Source organism: Neomonachus schauinslandi, chromosome 1, assembly GCF_002201575.2.
Source record: "Neomonachus schauinslandi chromosome 1, ASM220157v2, whole genome shotgun sequence".
Taxonomy (NCBI): Eukaryota; Metazoa; Chordata; class Mammalia; order Carnivora; family Phocidae; genus Neomonachus; species Neomonachus schauinslandi.
This window is the reverse complement of record NC_058403.1, coordinates 164,235,579-164,259,236: the sequence shown is the minus strand read 5'-3', so window position 1 is coordinate 164,259,236 and position 23,658 is coordinate 164,235,579. Positions and strand designations below refer to the sequence as shown.

General features: G+C 46.0%; 2 protein-coding genes across 3 annotated transcripts in view; both read right to left on the bottom strand.

Annotated features, from left to right (window-relative positions):
* SRGAP3 (SLIT-ROBO Rho GTPase activating protein 3) overlaps positions 1-23,658 on the bottom strand; it is a 241,093-nt gene that overhangs the window by 166,461 nt on the left and 50,974 nt on the right. The window lies entirely within an intron of this gene.
* On the bottom strand, positions 22,462-23,556 carry LOC110584967 (spermine synthase-like). Its single transcript, XM_021695155.1, is given in 3 exon segments — positions 22,462-22,606; positions 22,608-23,232; positions 23,379-23,556. Coding segments are annotated over 3 exon segments (948 nt in total).

Below are 23,658 nucleotides of genomic sequence, written 5' to 3'. Positions count from 1 at the left end.
AAATATGAGTTAAACAAAGGTAAACTGGCCCTACCATAGGATTTCTCATATCTTCAGTGATTAAGGAGTTTGGACACAGATTGCCACGGTTTGAGTTCCAAATCTACCAACTCCTAGAAGATAGCTTGAGATTCTTAAGCCCTCCAAGCATTCATTTCTCTTCGGTAACATGAGGTTATGATGGCATCTATTATACAAGGCTATTATGAGATTATATGTGACAATACATAAGAAGGACCTAATAAGGTACCTGGCACACAGTAAGCCCTCAATAAGTGTTTGTTATACTAATGATAATTTCGAAAAACACATTCCTATTATTAATGTACGCTGTGTATCTCTAAGAGCAGGATATATTAGATTAGGTGGTATTCCCCAAATGTATTTGACGACAGACTTTACCCAGAATTAATCGTCCATGGGACTCTACTAAAGTCAGTAGCTTCTAGATTGTCAGGAAAGCTGGCCCTGGAAGGTCCTTAGTCGCATGGCCCTGCTTTGAGAGAGCTAACTGTCCAATGCCTTGATTTTTCCACTTTTTATTCTGAGGTTCTTAACCTGAAGTTCAGAGACTGATTCTACAGAGGTGTATGCCACTAAAAAATTCAAAGAAAAATATATGTGCTGAAGGGCAAACATTCATCCTTTACTACTGAGCACCAACTTACATGCCAGACACTCTGCTGGGTACTGCGGATATGAAGGAAAGCAGAACCAGCTCCCTCTTCCATGGAGCCTCTGCTCTGGTGGGAGAGATGGATATTAACCAAATAACCATATAAAATAAAGTTAAAGCTGCCACACTGACATAGGGATGGAGGAGAGTTTCATGGTGTGATGAAAGTATACAAACAGGAGGTGTTTACTAGGTCAGAGGGAACAATGAGATCGAGGCCTGTAGGAGGGAGCAGCATGGTGAGTAAGGAACATCTAAGAGACCAGTGTGGCTGGCTGGGGACCTTGGGGTGGGGGGGGACGGCAGGAGATACTGGCACCTCAGAGGCCATGCCAGGGAGTTCCAACTTTATCTTTCTAGGGAGAAGGCCCATGGCCTTCATGGTATTCTCAAAGGGCTCTATGACCCTAACACAATTTAGAGGGCTCCCACTGTCAGTGGCTTCATTTGGAGATAATCAGACCAGCCCTTGGATGCTGAAGAGGACATCTGAGGTTTTGCCTGCCTGACATTCATTCCCCCTTCTTCTGGTGTCAGCACTCTATGTTCCTTTGGAGAAATCATCCTTTCCCATTCTCAATCCATGTGGTTTCTGTGAGACTAATTCTACCCCTAACTCTAGGAATAATCATGTGACCCCAGTCTGACCAATGAGAGGCAGGATCCCTGACCAGAGGAGAGGCATAGACTCGGAGATAGGCGCACGGCCAAGCAGGACCAATAAGCATCCACCCTAGGACTTCCGCAAGAACTACTAATAGATGCTCTCCCTCGTTCTCAAGGCTGTAGAAGACAAGCTAAGCCTGGAGCAGCTGGTAGTCACCTTGAGATCTCGATCGGTGACCCTGCCTGTGACAAAAGGCATTACAGAGGAGAGCAGAGCCAAAAGATGCAAAGAAATAGATACCCAGAGATACCACTTGAACATCCAGATCCAACCTTCCCTAGAATCAGAACTGTCCCTGGACTTTTCAATCGCATGAGTCAATAAATCCATGTTTTTCAGCCAGCCTGAATTATGTTTCTGTCACTTGCAACCAGTGGTTTTTACTGGTAAATCTCTCAAGTCACAGTTTGGAAAACTGAGGTCCACAGAAGAATCAATCTTCCAACTTCATAAAGCTAGGCAGAAGCACAGCACCTGGGCCTCTGGACTCCCAGACCAGGGTTCTTGCCACTATCCAGCACAAGACCCTTCAGCAGCCTGAGGACATACCCAGCACTACGATGCCTCCCATTGGCCTGGACCCCTCCATTCTTCCTCCTTCTCCCCAGCTCCAGGGTGAAGCAGCTCTGCACACCTTCTTTTCTAACCTCAATCCCCAGAAAGAGAAACGACAATGAGGGCATGATGTTTGTTCCACCCCAGAGCCAGAGACATCTCTGGGTACTGATTTCCCTTGGTGGCCAGGGCACGGGCAGTGGTGCTAACCCTCAGGCCACAGCTGCAATGGCTGTTGGAACCAACTTCACCTCTGTTGCTTCAGGTAAAGCCCATCTCATCTCCCACTGCTCCCTGACATGCACCCTCTAGCCAGAATCCCCTCCTCGGCTCCCTTCCTCCCCCAAGCCCCCTGTTCAGACCAGCCTCTGCCCTTCTAAGCTTCAAATCGTGCCCACTGGTCAAGATCCACTTTCCCAAATAACCAAAAGCTGCAGGAAGCCAACCCTTCTTGATGTTTCTACTGCCTGGGTCACACCTTCATGTGTGGGTATGTGTGGAGCAGGAAGTATTGCCCGTGTACCCCTTTCCTGCTCTCTTGTTTGCTTTCTGGTTATTTCAGCATGTCAGGTTGGGATGCGCAAGCGGATAAGCAGATAGCATGGAGGTTATAAGTCTAAGCTCTGGAGTTAGACATGACTGAATTTGAATCCTGCCTCTGCCTCTTTCTAGAAAAGTGAACTTGGGCAAATAACTTATCCCTGCTGAGCCTCAATTTTCTCATCTGGAAAGTGGGGATAATAATAGGCATGTAAAGGATTTAAGCTAGAACTTGGCACAAAGTAAGCACCTGAGGAATGCCAGTTATTAATGCTATTGTGGAAAATGTCACCAAACACTGTCACTCCTGGTGATACAGCTACACAGTAAGATAGAATAAGCCCACAACTGAATGCAAGCTGGTGCAGCCACTCTGGAGAACAGTATGGAGTTTTCCTCAAAAATAGAACTACACTACAACCCAGCAATTGCACTACTGGTATTTACTCAATGGATACAAAAGTACAGATTTGAAGGGGTACGTGCACCCCGATGTTTATAGCAGCAATGTCCACAATAGCCAAACTATGGAGAGAGCCCAAGTGTCCATCAACAGATGAATGGATAAAGAAGATGTGGTATATATATATATATAATGGAATATTACTCAGCCATCAAAAAGAATGAAATCTTGCCAATTGCAGTGACGTGGATGAAGCAAGAGCATATTATGCTAAGCAAAATAGAGAAAGGCAAATACCATATGATTTCACTTACATGTGGAATTTAAGAAACAAAACAGATGAACATATGGAAAGGGGGGAAAAAGAGGGAGAGAGAGGGAAGCAACCCATAAGAGACTCTTAACAATGAAGAACAAACTGAGAGTAGATGGAGGTGGGTCGGGGATGGGCTAGATAGGTGAGGGCACTTGTTCTGATGAGCACTGGGTGTTATATGTAAGTGATGAATCACTAAATTCTACCCCTGAAACCAATATTACACTATATGTTAACTAACTATAACTTAAATAAAAATCTGGAAGGAAAAAAAAGAAGAAGCCCACAACTAAGAAGCTGAACATTTGGTGCCTATTCCTGCTTCTGCTCTGTACCCTCTCTGAGGCTTTGCTTTCTCATCTCTAAAATGGGTTTGCCAAGGGCTGCCATGCCTATCTCACAGGTAAGTGAGAGAATTGAGTAAGGACTCGTAAGTAACAGTATCACCTCCGTAGAGCTTTATAGTTTGCAACACACTTTCAAAGTGCCATTTCAGTCTTTGTGAGACATGACGGTGACACAGAGGTGAAATGACCAGCTCACAGCCACACAGCTAACAAGGGGCGAACCAAGACTCGCACATGGTCTTCTGGCTGCTTGCTGGGTGCCATGTCTCTGAGATCTAGCACAGGGCCAGGCACACAGCAGGTGTTTAATAAACACTTGAGTTCTCTCTACAGTGCCATGCTGCCTCCAAGGCTGAAGCCTACTAGGCCAACATTTCCAGGACATCCCCGCAGCATTTAGCACGGTGTGCACCCCAAGGCATGCAGGGGAAAGGAAGGGAGTGTGGTGGCTTTCACAGCTCCCAAGAGAGTTTCAGCTTGGGGAAGGTGCATTACAAGTCACCTGGGCTTCCCCCCTTTCCATGCACAGAACAAGACTGAGGAGGGGACACCCCAGGCTCAAGAAGGATAAGTGGAAATTGCTAAGGAACTTTTAATAGGCACACAGCTGCCCTCAAAAGACAGGCCCTTTGGTTCCCACCCACAGAAAGACAAAGAGAGTTAATAAGAGTTACAGTGGGTTAGCGGGGAAGCCACAGAAAGCAAGGCAGGGCAGGAAGTTATTCTCGGCCTATATTTCCCCTTGCCCTTCTGCTCTCCCACCACTGTTCTTTTGGCTGCAGAAGCAGGCAACCGCATGGTGTACCTTCAGCCACCATGATGGACTTGGGGGTGGGGTGGGTCACTTCAGGGTTGACCCAGTTCCTGCCTGCAAGTTTTATCAAAGCAACTGGAGTCGGAAGGCATGGGCAAAAGACATACCCTGCAATCACGCCAGAAATCCAAACACAGCCATCCTCTCTCAGTCCTGCTCATTTTCCAAATCCTTGTGTGACTCTCACCGACTCTGTGAATCCATTTCCTGGCCAGTGCAATTCCCAGTGAGTTTCTCTTGTCTTAACTGTAATTCCAAAAGCTTACCACCCTTCCCACTGTAGAACCTGAAGTGAAAAAGGCATTAGCAGGCACCTGCCAACCTCCTCCCACGGATGGCAGGGATCGATTCTTTCTTCGGCATCCCAAGTAAATTGTCCACTGGCTTCAGCTTGAGCAAAAGGAGGCTCTCAACATCATCACAAGGGAGCCCAGCCCTTTGGACAGTTGTCACTGTGTGCAGACAACAGATGTTTTGGGAAATGGAGGCAGCTGTGGGCTGTGGCAAAAAGCGCATGTGATTTGGAAGCAAGAAACCTGGCTTGCAATCCAGTTCCTGAGGCCATGAGCAAGGCACTTGCTTCTTTAAATTTGGGTTTCTTCCTTTGTGAAATGGGAAGGATAATATCCCCACATTTCACAAGGCTACTGAGAGATGCAAATGAAATTTTGTGTCAAAGATATTGGGAGATACCGCATTCTGCACAGGTAGATGGTATTAGTATTCAAAGACCCAAGAAAGTAGGCATGAGTGCCCAAGGAATTCCTAGCATTGGCCATTTCTTTGGCTTTAGGCACTGAAGGGCCAGTGAAATGGGAAGGTGACTGTAGTCCTTTTGGATTACTGCTGGGACAAATTTCCAAGAACGTAGCAACTTAATACAGCACAAATTTATTATCTCGCAGTTCTATGGGTCAGAAGTTCGGGTTGACTCAGCCGGTTTTCTGCTTAGGGTTTTGCAAGGCTGAAATCAAGGTGTCTTTTGGATGAGCTCTTATGAGAAGATTCTGGGAAGAGTCCACTTCTTTGTGGACTGTGGTTGGAGCAGAATCTAGTTCTTTGCAGTTATAGGATTGAGGTCACCATTTCTTGGCCAGCTACCAGCTGGGGGGTGCCCTTAGCTCTCAGAGGGCTCTCTCCAATCTTTGTACTTAGACAGGGCCCCTATGTCTCAGAGCCAGGGCTGGTGCAGTGTGTCCTATCCTTCTGACTTTTCCTCTGGTACATCTCTCTTCTGCCTCCAGCCGGAGAAATTTCTCAGGTTTAAGGGCTCATGTGATTAGACTGGACCTACTGGAGAATCCAGAATAATCTTCATATTTTAAGGGTGTTATGGATTGAATTGTATCTTCCCCCCCAAAAAAATACAGGTTGAAGTCCTAAGCCCCAAATATCTCAGAATGTGACCTTACTTGGAAATAGGCTCTAACAGAGGTAATCAAATTAAAATGAGGTCACAATGTAGGCTCCCATCCAATATGCCTGGTCTCCTTATAAAAAGGAGAAATTTGGACAAGGAGACAGACATGCACAGAAGGAAGATGTGAAGACACAGGGAGAAGATGGGCCACGTAACGGAAGTGATACATCTACAAGCCAACGCGCAGCTAGGACTACCAGCAAACACCCGAAGCTAGAAGAGGCAAGAAAGGATTCTCCCCTAGAGCCTTCAGAGAGGACATGGCCCTGCTGACACCTGGATTTCAGATCTCTGACTCCAGAACTGTGAGACAATAAATTTCTGTTGTTTTATGTCACCTAGTTTTTGATGCTTTGTTACAGTAGCCCTGGGAAACTAATACAAGGGTCTTAACCTTAATTACATCTGCAAAGACTCTTTGCCATGTGAAGTAACATTCATAGGTTCCCAGAGAGTTAGGGTGCAGACATCTTGGGTGGGGGCATTATTCTGCCTACCAAACTCATCCAGTGATAATCAAACCTCATACTTCAGCATACTTCCTTCCCTGACATTCACTGAGCACACTAAGCCCAGAGGGAAAGGCCATAACTGGGAAACTCCGAGAAGAGGCGAAGGAGCCAAGATAATGGCCCAGAGCAGATGCCAAGTCGCAAAGAGAGCTAAGAGGGTCCCACTTTGTTAGAAACAACACATACCTGGCTGACAGGGAAGAGTGTGCAGCTGGAAGCCACATTTCCACATCTTTGCAACTTACTATTGTCTCACTTTCTTCACCCTTTGAATGGGGATTATAACATGTCACTTCATAGAAATGTAGGAGTTAAATGAGGTAATGAAAATAAAGAACACCTCATACTCATTACAGAGCCTGGCATGTAGTAAGCATTCAATAAAACTTAGCCATTATAGTTACATATCTATTATACAGATGTTTAATTATGTGTATATAAAAGATTGTACGTACACACACGTACACACATGCGCACACAAGTCCAGGAGAATACATTCTACAGTGTTAACAGTGATGACATACAGTGGGTGGCAAGAGCTTTCAATGTTTTATTTAGAGGTTTATATACCTCTATGATATTTCCATTTTTACAGTAAAAATGTATTACTTTTATCATTTAAGACTGTTCTTAATTAAAAACACATATCTCTCTGGGAAACCAGTTGAGCACATCCTTCTACACCCACATAGCGGTGTTCTAATACTGAAACACAAATTTGTTATCTCACACACACACACACACACACACACACACACACACACGTGCACGCACGCATGCGCACATACACACACACACGCATACACAGCAAAACAGTTCCTAAAGACCTTCTCACTCCCCTCAGCCTTCACTCCCACCCCCCCAACCTCAGCCCCTCAGCCCCTCCGCCCCCGCAGCTATACTCCCCAAGATGAAACTCAATCCTTTGCTTCTAGCCTCCTTTGTGGAGCCAGAGACCAGCACTCCAGCAACTGCCCCCACCGCTGTAAGCTCCTCCCCTAGGAGCTGCATTCTGAAAGGCTCTTTGTTGCTAGGCAGAATGCTTTTGGGGGGCCATTTGGAAAACACTCTTTGCAGACATTTCCATCCACTCCCAAGGTTCCCCTCTAATCCAGGCCCCCCTGGGTTGTGCATCCCCTCAATCCCCACCCCCATTCAACCAAGCAACTAATTCACATACAGAGATTATTGAGCAAGGTGATGCCAGAGTCCAAGGTGAGGAAGAAACATAATATGCCACACAGTTATGGCCTTTAACAAAGACCTGTTTCAATAAGTTGAAATGATTTTGTTTCACAGAACAGCACAGGGATTAAAAGTATTGACTTTGCATCAGACTTGACTTGAATCTGAACTATAACAGTTACTAGTTATGTGACCTTCACTCAACACCAGGTTTTAAGTTTTGGGGGCCTCAGTTTCTTCATCTGTCAAATGGGGATCAGCTTGCCTCAGGTTTTAATGTGAAGGCTGAATGAATTATACATGTAAATACACCAGCACCTAGAGGAAGTGGTCAATAAATGGGTGCTGTTGATGTCATTATTATTATTAGAATTACAGACACAGACATAGGCCCTGCCCTGTAGGCATTTGGGGGTCTAGACGGAAGCTAGGCAGAGCCACTTGAAAGTTCAATGAGATCTTGACCACAAAGTAAAAGGCATTTACCAACCCAAGAAAGTAGGCATGAGGCCCAAAGGAAGCTAAGGGTTAAACGAACTGCAAAGAGCTAGTTAGCTACTTTATAGGAGAGATTAGAAGGTGGAGGTTATCCAGCCCAGCCTGGCTCTTCACCCTGGCACCTCTCCTCCCAAGCCTCTTCCCCAGCTCCAGAACATCCCTTCCCAACAGAAGGTAGGAATCAGCTCAGGCCCCACCCTGTGGCTCCTACAGTGTGAATCCCAGCGTATCAGACAGAATAGAATCCCACCTTGTTCCCAAGCCTTGAGTGGGTGTTATTCCAGTCACCTGTCTGGTGTACCTTGCTCTTACCAGACTGGGGTCTTCCCCTAGAAGGCCTTGCACTAGATTCCCAAGGATCCCAGGTGCCCCTTTGTAGTATTCTATCCACCTACTGGGGGGCAGGAAGAGGGCGGTCTGTGGTTTTGGAAACACCATGAATCCCTTTGCCTGCCTGGATTCCAGTCCCCTTTGGGCAGGCTGGGCACCTTTGGACACCCTGCCACGCCTTTGCCACCAGGTTGTGCCTCTCTATCCCCATATGCCTGGGCTGGGCCTCTCACTAGCTACCCTGTGTTTTGGAATAAGGCAGAGAGAATCAAAGCTGTAGTGGCTAGAGAGGGAGGCTCGGTGGGAGAAGGAGCCTTCTGTGAACTGGGCTGACTGCAGGAGGGGAGGGTAGACCAGTGGCATCCAGTTTGTAAGAGGGCTGCTGAGCAAATGTTGAGAAATACTGATGTCTGAGATTAGAGGGGAAAAAGGACTGGAGACAGAGTGTAATGAGCCCTGGATGCCAAGGCTGATCCCTCCCGAAAGGCCCCTGGGAGGATTAGATGGGAGTGGGTAGGCACACGGAGCTCAGCAAGGCACAGTGCTGGGAGCACTCTACTTTAAACCAAACCTGAATGCTCAGCATCCTCCAGCACAACCATCCCTCAAACCCTGGGGCTGGCAGAAATGATTACCAAGCCCATTTCAATCCCCCCTCCCCAACATACCACAATAATTACACTTTCTTAAAGAGCACCAAGTTGTCTCAAACATCATGGCCTTTGGACTTTGCAGTTTCCTCTGCCAGGAACATCCTTGCTCTTCGCTTTCAAGATCTAACTTACAAGATGCCTCCTTTAGGGAAGGCTTGTCTGCCTCACCCAGAAAGAATCCTTCGTTCTCTCCTCTGTGTTCTCACAGAATCCTGTGTGCCCCTCTATTACTATATTTACCACACCACCTGGTGATTATTTCCTGTGTGTTCTGAATCTCCCGTTATTGCTACATTGCTGGCTTCCTAAGAACAGGGTCCTGTATTATAAATTCTATAACAGCACCTGGGACACTCAATAAATGCTTGCTTGTAATAGCATTAGTACCACCTTTTGGGGCACCTGGGTGGCTCAGTAGGTTAAGCATCTGCCTTAGGCTCAGGTCATGATCCCAGGGTCCTGGGATCAAGCCCCATATTGGGCTCCTTGCTCAGTGGGGAGCCTGCTTCTCCTTCTGCTGCCGCTCCCCCTGCTTGTGCTCTCTCTCTCTCTGTCAAATAAATAAATAAAATCTTCAAAAAAAGATATATACCACCTCTTACTGAATGCCTACTACATGCCAAGGACTCACTAAGTACGTGAGACAGACAATCTCATTTAATCCTCATATAACTATGCAAACTACGTATTACTTACCTCATTTTACAGATAAGGAACCTGTCCTTTGGAGAACCTGAGCTAAATGTGAGATGAAAGCGTGAACCAGCTTGAGTAGGTCAACTCCAGTTCTCTCCAAAACCAAGCATGTACATATGACCCCAGGAATAATTATGCCATGTCCTTAGGTAGCCCGAAGTAGATATTATTGCCAGTTATTGAAATCTACTCAATTTGAGTCAGTCCAGTCAATAAGCTGCTCTTGAATAAACATCAGGAGCATCTGTTATTCTACAGAGGAGCAGCCTGTCATCTGGACAGCCCCAGAGCAAGGTTAATTATCTCTTTCTATAGCCAGTGGGTACTAAATTCTCCCTGAATCTTACTTTTTCTCCAGCAAAAGAGCTTTAATGGCAATCTCTCTAAAAGGCAATGTGCCTCCAAGATAAAAAGTCAAAAAGAAGCAGCCCAGTCAGGGGATTAATTGAGGAATGGGCTGGGCAGGATTTAATCACTGTCGCCCAGGAATTGAGAGTAGATGGGAGGTAATTAGGGGGAGAACCACACCAGCACACACAGAAACTGCTAAGCGCTTCGCATCCATTATCTCGCCACACATCACCACCCTTTCACCTCTTCAAAAAAGCACCGTCTTTGCCAATCTCCTAATCACAAATCCAGTGGGCTGTCTCAGCCCCGTCCTCCTCATCCTCTCTTTCTTGCTGGAACTTGCCCCACCCCACTGCCTTATATGAATCTTGTCTCTGCCGCTTCTTTCTTTGTTCCTCCTTTTGAGAATGTGCGCTCCATTAGGCCTCACTCTCTTCCTGTGTTAAGCTCTTCAGTCAGGGCCCTGCCCTCAGTCTCTGTCTCATTCCACTGGAGGTTTGCCCCCCTGGGCATCTCACCCCAGCCTGTGTAAGATATGGCTTGTACCAATCAGCCACACCCTCAGAATACCCACAAATCTTTGCATTAACCATAAGGGTGCTTAGGGAAACAGAAACCAGGTCCACAGTCAGTCTCCCAAACTCATTTAGCAAACAACCCCTGCCAAAGGCCTATGGGAATAAGAGATTTGTTTCAGTGTCCATCCCAAATCAGAAGACATGGCTGGTGGGAGGGGGAGCTAGGGGAGGGAAGGATACAAGAAGATGATCATAAAAAGCAAGGATCAAACCACACTTACCAAACATGTGCTTTTCCGTATATTACACTTTACACAGGTTTTTAAAGGCCCCAAACCAAACAAAGAGCAAACGGAGAAATCCATGGTCTAGATCAACAACACTGGATAACTGAAGCAGGAGCAAGACAGGGAAATATTAGTTCACTTTCCTGTTCCTAATAACGCCTATGGGAAGACTGAGCAAGGAAAACCTTATGGATTACGGGCAGGTAATTAGCATGTCTATTTGTAGTGTTATGCAATTACATGTCTTCAAAAGACTGGTGGAGAGTTGCGGACCTAGAGGGAGGGGTGTAAAAGATCATCTAATCCAACTTTTCATTTTATAGATGCAGAAACTAAGGCTGGAAAGGAGAAAGAGTCGCGTCTCAGCCCAGTGATCATCTGCCACACATGCCTCCTCTACCTTTCCGTCCACTGGGATACTGATCCAAAGTGCTATGGACAGGGTTGCAGAGGTGCTAGGAGAGTTGAGGCACAGTGTTTCCTGGACTAAAGAGAAGTTCACTGCAGCTTGACATAGCCTGTTACAGCAAAGCGCATCCCGGCTCTTGGGTGCCATGTCTTTTCTCCCTTTGATGTATGATCACTTAATTCCCTCCTTGATTGCTTTTCAAAAGCAATCTAAATTAATGTGAACCCACAAAGGGCATGGCTCTCTGTGAATAATTAGTGCATGATAATAAATGCAAATAAGGAGAGATGCAAAGTTGGGTGAAGACCTAGTGCTCCTGGCTCCCTGGCCCACTCACTCTCTTCTCAATGGAAATTCTCTTTACACCATTAAAGAAAGGGTTTTTGAGGAAACTTGGGAAAGGGTGGTATTTCTGAATAGGCTGTTGGGTTCATTAAAGGATGGCAGAGGGAAAAAAAAGAAGCTGAAAGAATCAGATCAGTGAGGCTACAGGGTCTTACCCTTCTGCTGGAAACAAAACACTTGTCCAAATTTCTGCCATTTAGAGAGGAGATATCACAGTCAAGGACCCACCATTCCTCAATCCCATCTATGCAGAATTTCTTCCTACATACCTTTAGATCTAGCCAATCTTGTCTCCTTCCTGTCTTTGCCTGAAACCAAATGGTTCCCACACCTAACCTTTACTCCTGTTTTTGCCCCCACCTGGAATTTCCCCATCTCCTGACATAGCCATGTCTTAGACATCTTTCAGAGCCTTTCTCAAAGCCTTCTCTGACAACTCTACTTTTTTTAGAAGTCTCCTGTTACTCCAGGGTGAGTGGCAGAAATTGTTAGTGCCCACCAATATCTGCATTTCTTCCCTCTTTCCTGGGCACACAGCTGGACTACATTCCCCAGCCTGCCTTGCAGTCAGGTGTGGTCACAGTGTCTGAGTTCTGGCCAATAAAAGGTGAACACAGTAGTGCATGCCCTTCCAGGCCTAGCCCATAAAGAATTCTCAGCTGTGGTCCTCTCTTTCCCCATCTATGGCTGAGTGGAAAGGACTCCACAGGCCTTGAGGAGGAGCCAAGCCACAGGATGGAAAAAGCCTGGGTCCCTGAATGACTGTGTGGAGCAGACTCCCCTCGAAATTTAAAATGAGTTCAAAATAGACCTTTAGGGGAGCCTGGGTGGCTCAGATGGTTAAGCATCTGCCTTCAGCTCAGGTCATGATCCCAGAGTCCTGGGATCAAGTCCCGCATCGGACTCCTTGCTCCATGGGGAGTCTGCTGCTCCTTCTCCCTCTGCCCACCCCCCTGGCTCATGCTTTCTCAAATAAATTAACAAAATCTTAAAAAAAAAAAAGAAAAAAGAAAAAGAAATAGATCCTCATTGTGCTAAGCCACTGAGATTTTGAGATTTCTCTGCTACAGCAGCTAGCTTTACATATTTTATCTAACACAGGATGACACACAGATTTTATTTCATATGCCAACTCTGACCTATGGTAGTGGCTGCCCACAACTCGGCGCTGAGATTGTTGAGTAGCATCTGAGCATGCTAGGGAAGTCTGTCGTGATTCATTAGTTATGTCTGCCATGGCAAAGTTTTTTTACAAAAAGTGGCAATGATGTTTTGTTTTCCTATCTCTGACTTATAATGTATTTTAGTACGTAATTTAGCATCTGATTGTAGACATCCTTGTACTGTTCTTCCACTGCTCTGTGTGCTTCAATCTTACCTCCCCTATAAAGTTATAAACTCCTTGAGGGAAGAGGCCACCTAAAACAGGACATATAAATGTGAATACTTATTAAGTTGATTTAAAAACCAAATTCAAAGGTAGAAATACAGTGTGTTCAGATCTTCAGTAGGGCTGTCTGGAATATTACCCAGAGAAAACTGAAGTGTAGGAAATGTTGCATCCAAGAGGGCAAGCTCCAGCCTATCCTTAGCTAAATGCTTACTAGTCCCTTCTGGAAGTCAGTTTTTATCTACTGTCATACTTAGTGGGAAGAATTATGTGGGAAGACAATAAGAAGATGAACTACCGGGGCACCTGGGTGGCTCAGTTGTTGACCGTCTGCCTTCGGCTCAGGTCATGATCCCAGAGTCCTGGGATCGAGCCCCACATCAGGCTCCTTGCTCAGCGAGAAGCCTGCTTTTCCCTCTCCCACTCCCCCTGCTTGTGTTCCTGCTCTCACTATCTCTCTCTCTGTCAAATAAATAAATTAAATCTTTAAAAAAAAAAAAAATAGGGCACCTGGGTGGCTCAGTTGGTTAAGAAGATGAACTACCTGTGGAGCCTGAAAATAGGGGTCCCCACACCCCTTTATTTAAGATTACAGTTATTCAAAGCTGTAATATCATCTAGTCCAGAGAGAGAAAACAGATGTCAACTCAGGAGCCATTTAATCAATTTAACATGGCTGACTGAGGGCTGTATTCAGAAGATTCTGAGATCATATCTGAAACCAGTAAGAAATGAGGGAGAAAATCCAGAAGTACTCCCTTCTTCATATATCTGTCCCTCCTGAGCTAATCCACCCTCATCATTTTACTATAGCCAAATTAAGTCCCAAGAGGAAGTGTTGTCTTACCCAACATCACTGAGTAAGTTGGTGGAAGAACCAAGACTCAGGTGTCCCTATTATCTCCTTTTTTCCCATTATTCCGTTCAGAGTTTAAGATAGGAGATGGACTTAAGAGTATAATTTGGAGATATGGATAATCATAATACTCTTTACCATTTATTAGTGCTTACTATGCGCCAAGCATATTAGTGCTTTTCATATATAATCTCATTTACTCCTGCCAGAACAATTAGAAAGGGGGTACAATCATCCTCACTATACAGAGGAAACTGAGACATGAGAAAGGTTAAGTAACCTGCCCAAGATCCCAGGACCAGTAAGTGGCAAAGGGATTTAAACACAGAGAGGAGGAAACATTCAGAAAAGAAAAGAACTGGATTTAGAAACATCCTCACATAATCAGTGGAAGATTCTGGTAATTTCACCAATGCATACAAAGTCAACTCACATTGGAAAAGTATCCCAGGAAGCCCTGGCAATCTGATCAAAGCTCCCAAAGGCTGCAGCAGGATAAGGAGGGGAGAGTCTGGTTACAGGAGCAGGGAGCACCAGTGAGTGATTTAGAAGACAGGAGATGAGAACAGGTGAGTCAGCAGGACTCAGGTAGGACACTGAGCTCTTGGCATGAACATACAGGTCTCCTCATAATCCCAAGTATGACAAGTTGGCCCCAGAAAGTCCCATTTTGCTCAAAAGACTCCTTCAAACTAAAAATGTGGTATAATGGAATAGCACTGGCTGGCTCTGATCCCCAGGGCTTGCTGTTTCAGAACAGAGGGAGGTGCCCATCGACTTATTTATAGGCTTAAAACTGGCATGCAGCTAAGCTACCTGGGGATGCTCGGCATCTGTCTCAGTGCACATTTCCCCCATTTTTTTGTTTCACTACGTTTTAATCAGCCAGCAATTTTGAGCCTGAATTATGATTTCACACATACCCAGGGCCAAATGACTGATAAATAAATAAATAAGCAAGCCCCATGACCAAAACAGAACTTGGGGCCAGCAGCTCGGCAAGGACAGCCCCCTGGGAACAACCCCCACCTGGGATCAAAGGCAAGTCAAATGGTGTGTCACATCTGAGGATTGGGGACGCTGGAGGAAGGACAGGCCCACAGCCTTGGGCTCAGCCAGCCCAGGCCATACACTGCCACTCAGCCCTTTGTTCCATGACCTTGGCTTGGAAACTTCTTTCCTCCCCTTTCTGAACAAAATCCTCAGTTCCTTCAAGGCCTAGCCCAAATGCCAACTTCTTCAGGAAACTTTCACTGACTCCATCCCTGCTCCATCTCTACTTCCTGCAACAAAACGTCACTCCTCCTCCTCCATGCTGCCACACCTTTCCTTCATGGCACTTTACTGCACCACAATGCGCCCTCTGAAGTTAGCCTGCCCCACCAGCCCCCCCTTAGCTCCTCAGTACAGGGGCTGCATTTGCCTCAATTCTCTGTCCTCAGCTCCCAGCCCCATGCCACATGTTTCTGGAATGAAGGGGAGAGGAGGATGGGAAAGAACACAGGTGTGGGCCACCCTCATTCACAACCTTAGAGAGGTTTAGGGAACAACCTGGAGGCAGGGCCAGGCCCAGGTCCTGTGGTCACCAGGATGATTATGTTGAAGGCACTGGAGAGAAAAAATTGAAATGTGACACATGGCCCCACCTTTTTATCATGAGCAAGTATTACTTTTATAATTGGGAAAACATAAAATAAACATTTTTTTAAATGGACTTCATGTTCCCCATGTTCCCCATACAACTTGTCATGATGAGCAGCAGATGTTGTATGGAAGTATTGAATTACCATATTGCACACCGAAACTAATATTGCACTGTATGTTAACTAACTAGAATTTGAATAAAAACTTAAAAAAATAAAAATTAAAAAAAATAAAGGCACTTACAGTGTTTCCTATTGTGTGGGCAGTGACCGATGAATGACAGGAGGTATTTACACAGTGCTTTGGGTACACAAGATGGGAAACTTGGCCTGGCTGGGGGTATTGAGGAAGGCTTCTCACAGGAGGGATGCTTTCCTGGAGATCTGAGGAAGAGTGACTATGGCAGGAGAGGTGGAAGGGAATTTCAAGCAGATGGAACGGTACATGCAAAGGCACAGAGGCATGAGAATGCAGGCTACATAATAGTGGGGTGCCTGGGAGAGAGTACTGGATGTGAGGTTGGAGGGTGTACAATAAAGGGTTAACTCAGCAGGCCTGGGGTGCTCAAACCTTGTGCTTTCCAAAGAAAGGACCGGTCCTTGACCAGTTCCTGGGAGATAAACTCTGAGATCTTGTTTCTTCTGCCTGACAGTGTCTTTGTATACCTGGGGCTTTGGGCCACACCAGACAGTGTACACTAATAATGTGATTTATGGTGAAAGCCTATATTTGTGTGCCTGGGGCCCTGGACCTCTACGAGGGGCTAGAGACTGAGTAGCTACGGTCAGTCAAATGAAAGATCCATGTCTATGTAACTGACCCCAAAAAAAACCCTAGACACCAAGGCCCAGGTGAGCTTCCCTGGTTGGCCATATTTTCTTTGTGTTATTACACATCACTGCTGGGAGAATTAGCACTGTCCATACAACTCCACCGGGAAAGGATACCTGGAAGCTTATGCTTGAAGTCTCCTGGACTCTGCCTATGCCCCTTTTCCTTTGCTGACTTTAATCTGTATCCTTTCGCTGTAATAAACCATAACTATGAGTGTAATAACTTTTCTGAGTTCTGTGACCCCTTCTAGTGAATCATCAAATCTACATGTGGTCTTGGGGACCCCCACCACAGAGGGTCAAGTAAGAGCAGAGCAAGAAGAGCTGGCAGGCTAATGAGTTTGAACGTCACCTTGAAGGAGGGTTCTAACATGGGGCTGGCATGACAAGGTCAGATACGCACTTCTGGAAAGTATTTCAGACTGAACTTGGGAACGGCTGAGAGAAGGGGACAGGGCCGGAAGCAGGAAGACCAAGACCAGGGAGGGGAGTGCTACACCAGTCCAGGTAAGAGCTGGTGAACGCTTGGTAGTGGGCAGTGACCATGAAGAAGCAGTGAACTCAAGAGATATTCAGGAAATAGATGCAACAAGGCTTGGTAACCAAATAGACTTTGGGGTGAGGGCAAAAGTCAGGGATAAGGCCCAGGTTTCCAGCCTGAGCAACAGGACAGATGACAGCATCAGTCACTGAAATGGGAAATCCTACAGGGGGAAGCTGATGTTTGGGGGTGTCCTGACTCCCAAGCCCAGCCTGGCTTCCTTCCTTATATTCATTTCTTAAAATTCAGGGGCAAAGAGGTTGCTTCAACTGTTCTTTTTTTCTCTCTTTGAAGCCGTCCCTTCAGCCCTTTGTCTTCAGTGACCACTTACACATTGCTTCTCCTTAAAAACCATCAAAACATGTACTTGGCAGATCTCCCTGACCTCGATTTCTCTGCTGGCAGAATCACAAGAAAGGCATTAGCGCCTTCTGTGAAATGGGGAGCCAGGCAGAGGAAATGCCCGGGTTGGGTGGCAGAGGCCTACAGAACCAAGAGATATACGAGGAGATTTTAATCACCAAGATGGGGTTCTGGGCCAGACACTGGGGAGGTAAGACTCAGATCTCTGTTACACTGGAGTAGGCATGGGAGGCTGATTGAAGCAGCGAGAAATAAGGCTCTTTGGTCTGCACAGAAAGTATCCCGTTGGCCTGGGGCTAAGCTGCACTTCATGGGCTTCCCAGTAGCAAGGAGTCAGTGTGAGCTGTGGTCCCTCCACACCTGGCCCCAGACCCAGACACCACGAAGAGCAGCAGGGCCTTCAGGGCAAAGGTGATCCAACCTGTCACTAAACCCAAGGACAAATCCCCCATCTCCTGGCTGTGCTCTGAGGGCCCCAACAGCCCCAGACAGCAGCACAGCACCTGCAGCACCCCTTGGGAGGTATCACTGGGAGACACTCATTACCAGACTCCTTTGCCCCTCCCGCCCATCACTGTGCATCCCAGACAAACGGCTAAGTGCACAGCTGGCCTCTGCCCTCCTGGCCTTCCTCCTTCATTGGCTTATTCCACAGTTACAAAGGCCTGAGCTGCAAAAAGTCTTCCAATCCATTCTACCCAGAAGAGTGCCCAGAATGAGAAAGGTAGAGAGTAGGTGGAGGAGGAATGGAATCCAAATGGGGACCCTGATGCAGTGCGAGCCTCTCGCAAATTCTTTTCCAATAAGGGAAAATGGGAAATGGTTGAAAGCACAGGCTCTGGAATTAAGCAGACTGGGGCTGGAATCCCAATTTGGCCACATGCTGGCTGTGTGACTGGGCAAGTTACTGAATATTTCTGGGCCTCAGTTTTCTTATCTGTAAAAGAGAAAGAACATCGGCGCCTGGGTGGCTCAGTTGGTTGAGCGACTGCCTTCAGCTCAGGTCATGATCCCAGGGTCCTGGGATCGAGTCCCACATCGGGCTCCCTGCTCCGCGGGAAGCCTGCTTCTCCCTCCCCCACGCCCCCTGCTTATGTTCCCTCTCTCGCTGTGTCCCTCTCTGTCAAATAAATAAAATCTTTAAAAAAAAAAAAAGAGAAAGAACAAACCAACCCTACCTCACAGGATTGATACATGGATGAGAGCAGCTAAGGCCTAAAATGCTGAGTGTTCAATAAATGTTACCTGTTTTTTATTGTTGGCCCTCTAAGCCTGGGGATCAGAGAGGAAACTTGTGTGTTTCGTCCTGTAGGTAATACACAAGTCGTGGTCCAGTAATGCTCCCACTCAGGCTGGAGTGCCTAAGAGCATCACATAGTCTGAGTCTGTGCAGAGCTAAAAGCCTCCCAGAGATCGTCCGATCCCTCTTTTCATGGGCGAGGGAAAGACATGTCAAATAGCTCTCCCAAAATCACACAGCAAGGTACTGGCAAAGCCAAGACCAGAATGCAGACTCCAGACTTAACGGTCCATTGTTCCTTCCTCTCCGTGGAAACTTCCAAAAACAGAAGAGAGGGTGCTACAAGTCAGGACGTGGAGAAAGCGTCAAATGACATGCCACAGTACAGCAGACACTGTTGGTGCCCCATCAGCTCCCCTTTCCCAGGCCATGCCTGCCCTACCATTCAGCTGCTGTGCGGGCTGCCAGTGGCTTCCAGCTGCCCCCTCCCCTGGACAGCTCCCACCCTGCCTGCCCAGCGCGGGGAAGCTGCCTCCCCCAGGAGGTTACACCCTGTGCTATGCTAGCAAATGTTTAACCACCAGCTCTCTGGTAGCGGGGGAGGAGGGAGCCCTGGTTTGAGTGCCACTTTTCCTGGTGTAAACACTCCCACCAAGCCACCAACATGACATCACTGACTGTGGAGTTGTGAGGTGACAGACAACAGCCCTTTGTCCCATGGTATTTCCACCAAAAAGGTATTAGCAGGCAAAAAGAACCACAAGAGCACCAAAAGAAAACTGTAGTAAAATAATTAGGAAGTGAGGAGTTTTGAACATCTATTACTATTACTATTGTTTTTAATATTGTTTATTTAATTATATGTTTATATAATTTCATTTTAATAGTGGCTCACAAAATGCCTAAAAATCCGACAGTCTGCTCCAGTGAGCCCTTAGGAGTCAGTTCCAACCCATCACTGATTTACATTCCATTCCAGCCCTGACAGCCTGAGACCTGTGACTGACATAGGGGTGCAAAAGTCTGGCCGCCCCATCTCATCCAGGGAACAAGTCAGTAATATGACTAATTCTGGAGCCCCCAAGGAATCAAGCCAAGGCTAGACTTAAGGCCTCTTCCCCCTCAGCTCCTCCCTCTACCCTCTCCTGAGGCCCTCTCCCCTTACAGGTTTTTCCTGAAGGGCACACCTTCAATAAATCACACACACCAAGCCCCCGTCATTCCTGACAGGAAAAGCTACCTCCTCTTTTAAATCGCCCTCACTGCTGGTTTTCAGTGAAGAAGAGATTCATAGGGGCGCCTGGGCGGTTCAGTTGGTTAAGCGTCTGCCTTCGCTCAGGTCATGATCCTGGGGTCCTGGGATTGGGCTCCACATTGGGCTCCCTGCTCAGCGAAGAGCCTGCTTCTCCCTCCCCCGCTCCTCCTGCTTGTGCTCTCTCTCTCTGTCAAATAAATAAATAAAATCTTTTTTAAAAAAAGAAGAAGAGATTCATATAGATAACAGGGTGTGCTGGCCTGCAAAGGAGACAAATCCTCTTGAAATCTGTCACCTCTGAATTCATCATTCTGCTAACATCAGATGTCAAAGCTGGAAGGAAAAGTTAGGCTTTTGATGCCAACATCCGCCGCTGGCTGCTTCATCAGGCAAAGAGGTAGCCTGTTTTCTAAACTAAAATCTACAAGCAGAGCTGGTTTAAAATATATCTTGAGGAGACTGTCTTTGCCATTTTGTGGCTCTGAACTCCAGATATCCTTCTTAACCTCTCTAGGCCTCAGTTTACTCACTCGCAGATAAGACAATAGTTCCTATTTATTTCAATATCATTTCAGTAACCATGAAGTGTTTTGCAGGACAACTGAACAGTTTACAAAATGTTCAGACCTAGTGTCTCATTTAATCTATACGATTGTGTGATGCAGGTATTCTTACTTAACGGGCGGGGAAACAGTCTCTGAAAGGCCTTGTAACTTGTTTATGGTTGTGAGTGGGTCTCAAACCTAGATCCCGTGACCCCAGACCACGCATCTTGAAAGTCTATAAGTGGGGCACCTGGGTGGCTCAGTCGGTTAAGCGGCTGCTTTCGGCTCAGGTCATGATCCCAGGGTCCTGGGATCGAGCCCCACGTCGGGCTCCCTGCTCAGTGGAGAGTCTGCTTCTCCCTCTCCCTCTGCCTGCCTCTCTGCCTACTTGTGCTCTCTCTCTATCTCTCTGTCAAATAAATAAATAAAATCTTTAAAAAAAAAAAGTCTATAAGTGTATCACCAATGTGTCCCACAGCATAGTCTTCAGAATCCGTTTTATACATAGACTGCTAGAGTTATACATATATTATCTATATAACTATATAGATGTCCACGGATAGAGATATAGTTGCTAGTTATTACTCTTTAAAACAGGTGTCACGGGCGCCTGGGTGGCTCAGTCGGTTAAGCGTCTGCCTTCGGCTCAGGTCATGATCCCAGGGTCCTGGGATCGAGCCCCGCATCAGGCTCCCTGCTCAGTGGGAAGCCTGCTTCTCCCTCTCCCACTCCCCCTGCTGTGTTCCCTCTCTCGCTGTGTCTCTATCAAATAAATAAAATCTTAAAAAAAAAAAAGAAAGTGTTAATGGCTTCTTCGCTGCCATGGGACTGTCACATGAATGGTAAATCTTCAAGAGAGAACAGAATCAAATTAACCAATTTAGGTAGAATCTCTCCCTTAAAATTAATATTCTAGAGGACACTTTGAGAGATGTGAAACTACCCTCTTGTAGGTACTGTTAGTTCTATTACTACCTTCCGCTAGGTGGCTGTTGCTAGAAACAGGTAAACTCCCTCCTCTGCATCACCACACTAAACGGGCGTTCTACCAAAGCCTATTGCTCAGGGATTAAGTACACTTACCAGTAAACTGGTATAATCTTGTTATTTACTGAACAGTTGCTTTCTGGTAAATTTGCATAAAATACATTATCTTTGGTAATAACATCTTTGGGGGAAAAAAAAGAAAAAGAAAACTATTCTCAAAAATCAAGAAAGCAAACAACAAAAAAAACCCTTCAGGCCCAGAGTAATTAGACTGACCACTGCCTATGTATTTGCTTCCAAGGACAAAACTTTGGATGGTAAAGATTTCCTTTATCATATATTTGATTATGGCCAGATATTTTCAGAGAAGTTGAACGTTCTATGGATGTCCATGTGGCCTAGTTGCATGTGTCAAACAACGAAAAGGTATTTAATATTTACACTGACGGGGCGCCTGGGTGGCTCAGTCGTTAAGCATCTGCCTTCAGCTCGGGTCATGATCCCAGGATCCTGGGATCAATCCCTGCATCAGGCTCTCTGCTCGGCGGGAGGCCTGCTTCTCCCTCTCCCCCTGCTTGTATTCCCTCTTTCGCTGTCTCTCTCTCTGTCAAATAAATACATAAAATCTTTAAAATATATATATTTACACGGTCTTTTATCTGTGTTCTACTGTCTCTCTATGCAGGCCCACTGAGTCAAAGGTAACACTTCTTCTGAGGCTGCTCGATTTCTGCACACAGTGATAAGGAAGACTGGGCCAATAAAGAAGGAATAAATCCCTCTTCTTTTTTTTTTTTTTCTCATTTATAATTTTAATCGAAGCATTGCTATTCATTTTTTTCTTAACTCTTTCTTATAAGCACCAAATTTTAATAGCTAAGTCAATTTTGGGGGAAAGAAACACCATCAAAGAACTTCCCTCCAGAACAAAACAATGATGTTCATTCTTCCAAACAACCAAATTCGAAGTCTACCAAGACAAAAACAAAAAGCCCCCCCACACACACACAAAAAAAGTAACAAAAATCACATTCTAGGGGTTCAGTGCATTTAGCAGCCTTCGCTGTGCTGTCTAATCATCCTTCAGCTGACTTTCAAAAAAATTAACACCCTAGCGCATCAAAATATACAGTTTCCATTTGCTTTGTTTAAATTAAAAATAATAATTAAAAAAAGAAAACTTGAAGGAAATCACAATCAATTGCCTGACTCATTTCGATGTCATGTACAGCATATGAAGGTAGGAAGGCTATTTGCAGCACACATGATTAGGAGAGATTGGTCTTCAAGGTTTAGCTTTCTTCCAAACAGTGTAAAATACCCACAATTCCAAGTGTGAAGGAACACAGACAATCTCCTTTGAGAATTCCACAGGACAATACAGGCGCCCGAGCTGTTCTTCATAGAGCGACAAGGCTTCTGTCAAACTGACAGTTACCCTGTGTAAAGTATTTCCCATCCTGTTTCAGTACTTTCACTGAGAGGTCAAGAATCAGTCTGAGAAACTCCCTTGTGGAATCTTCTTCTGGAGATGTGGAGATTGGAACGGCTGTCAAATCATTAATCACATAATCAAACTCTCTCCCTTCTTTGGCATACCTCTTCAGTACTGGAATACAGTCTTCTATTAGAACCTGATAGCAGTCTCCTTTAAGATTGTCTAAGACGTTGCCACATGTTTTCCACATGTATTTCTTACATCCATCAATCACCATTTGGTCAATCTCTACCATAGTGACCATCTTTGGTTTCAGTTTGACTATTTCACATAATATGCCCCCGTCTCCACCCCCAAGAATCAGCACGTCTTTGCCACTGTAGTCTTCTTTTCCACTGCCCATGATGGCCTGGGTATACGCCAAATCACTCTCTGCCAGATTAACATCCCCACTAAGGATGAGAATATTTCCAAATTGCTTCGAGTGTAGAATTTTAATGTTCTGATAAGGTGAATCTTCATCATACACCACTTCATCTATGTCATACTCAACCAGGCGACCATCAGCAGTGGGCCAGTATCTGTCGATAGCTCCTCCTGAATTATGGATGGTAATCACTTCACCCGCACAGCACCGTCCTGACTCAATTCTTTCATTCTTTCTTCTACTTTGTTCAAAAGACTGTCAACTTCTTGGCCTTGCGAATCACCGTCATAACTCTGAAGATCCAACAAAACCAATCCATGTGGGTAAATTCTCAAACTGGCAAAGCTGCTGTTTTTGTTGATGTAGGTCGCTAGATAACCGTGGTCTTGCCAGTCGTGCACCGACTCCGTCATCCCTTGCTCCTGGAAAATGGACCGGAGGCCTTTTAGAATGGTCTCGCCATCAGCTTTGGCGCCGAGCTTCAAGTCGAGCGTGCCGTGGCGTGCTGCTGCCATAGTGAGGAGAGGCCCTGTGCCAATCCTGGGGGAGGCGGCCGCGGGAGACTGGGGGACCGCACGGCGTGTAGGGCTGCAGCCCTAAATCCCTCTTCTTATGCG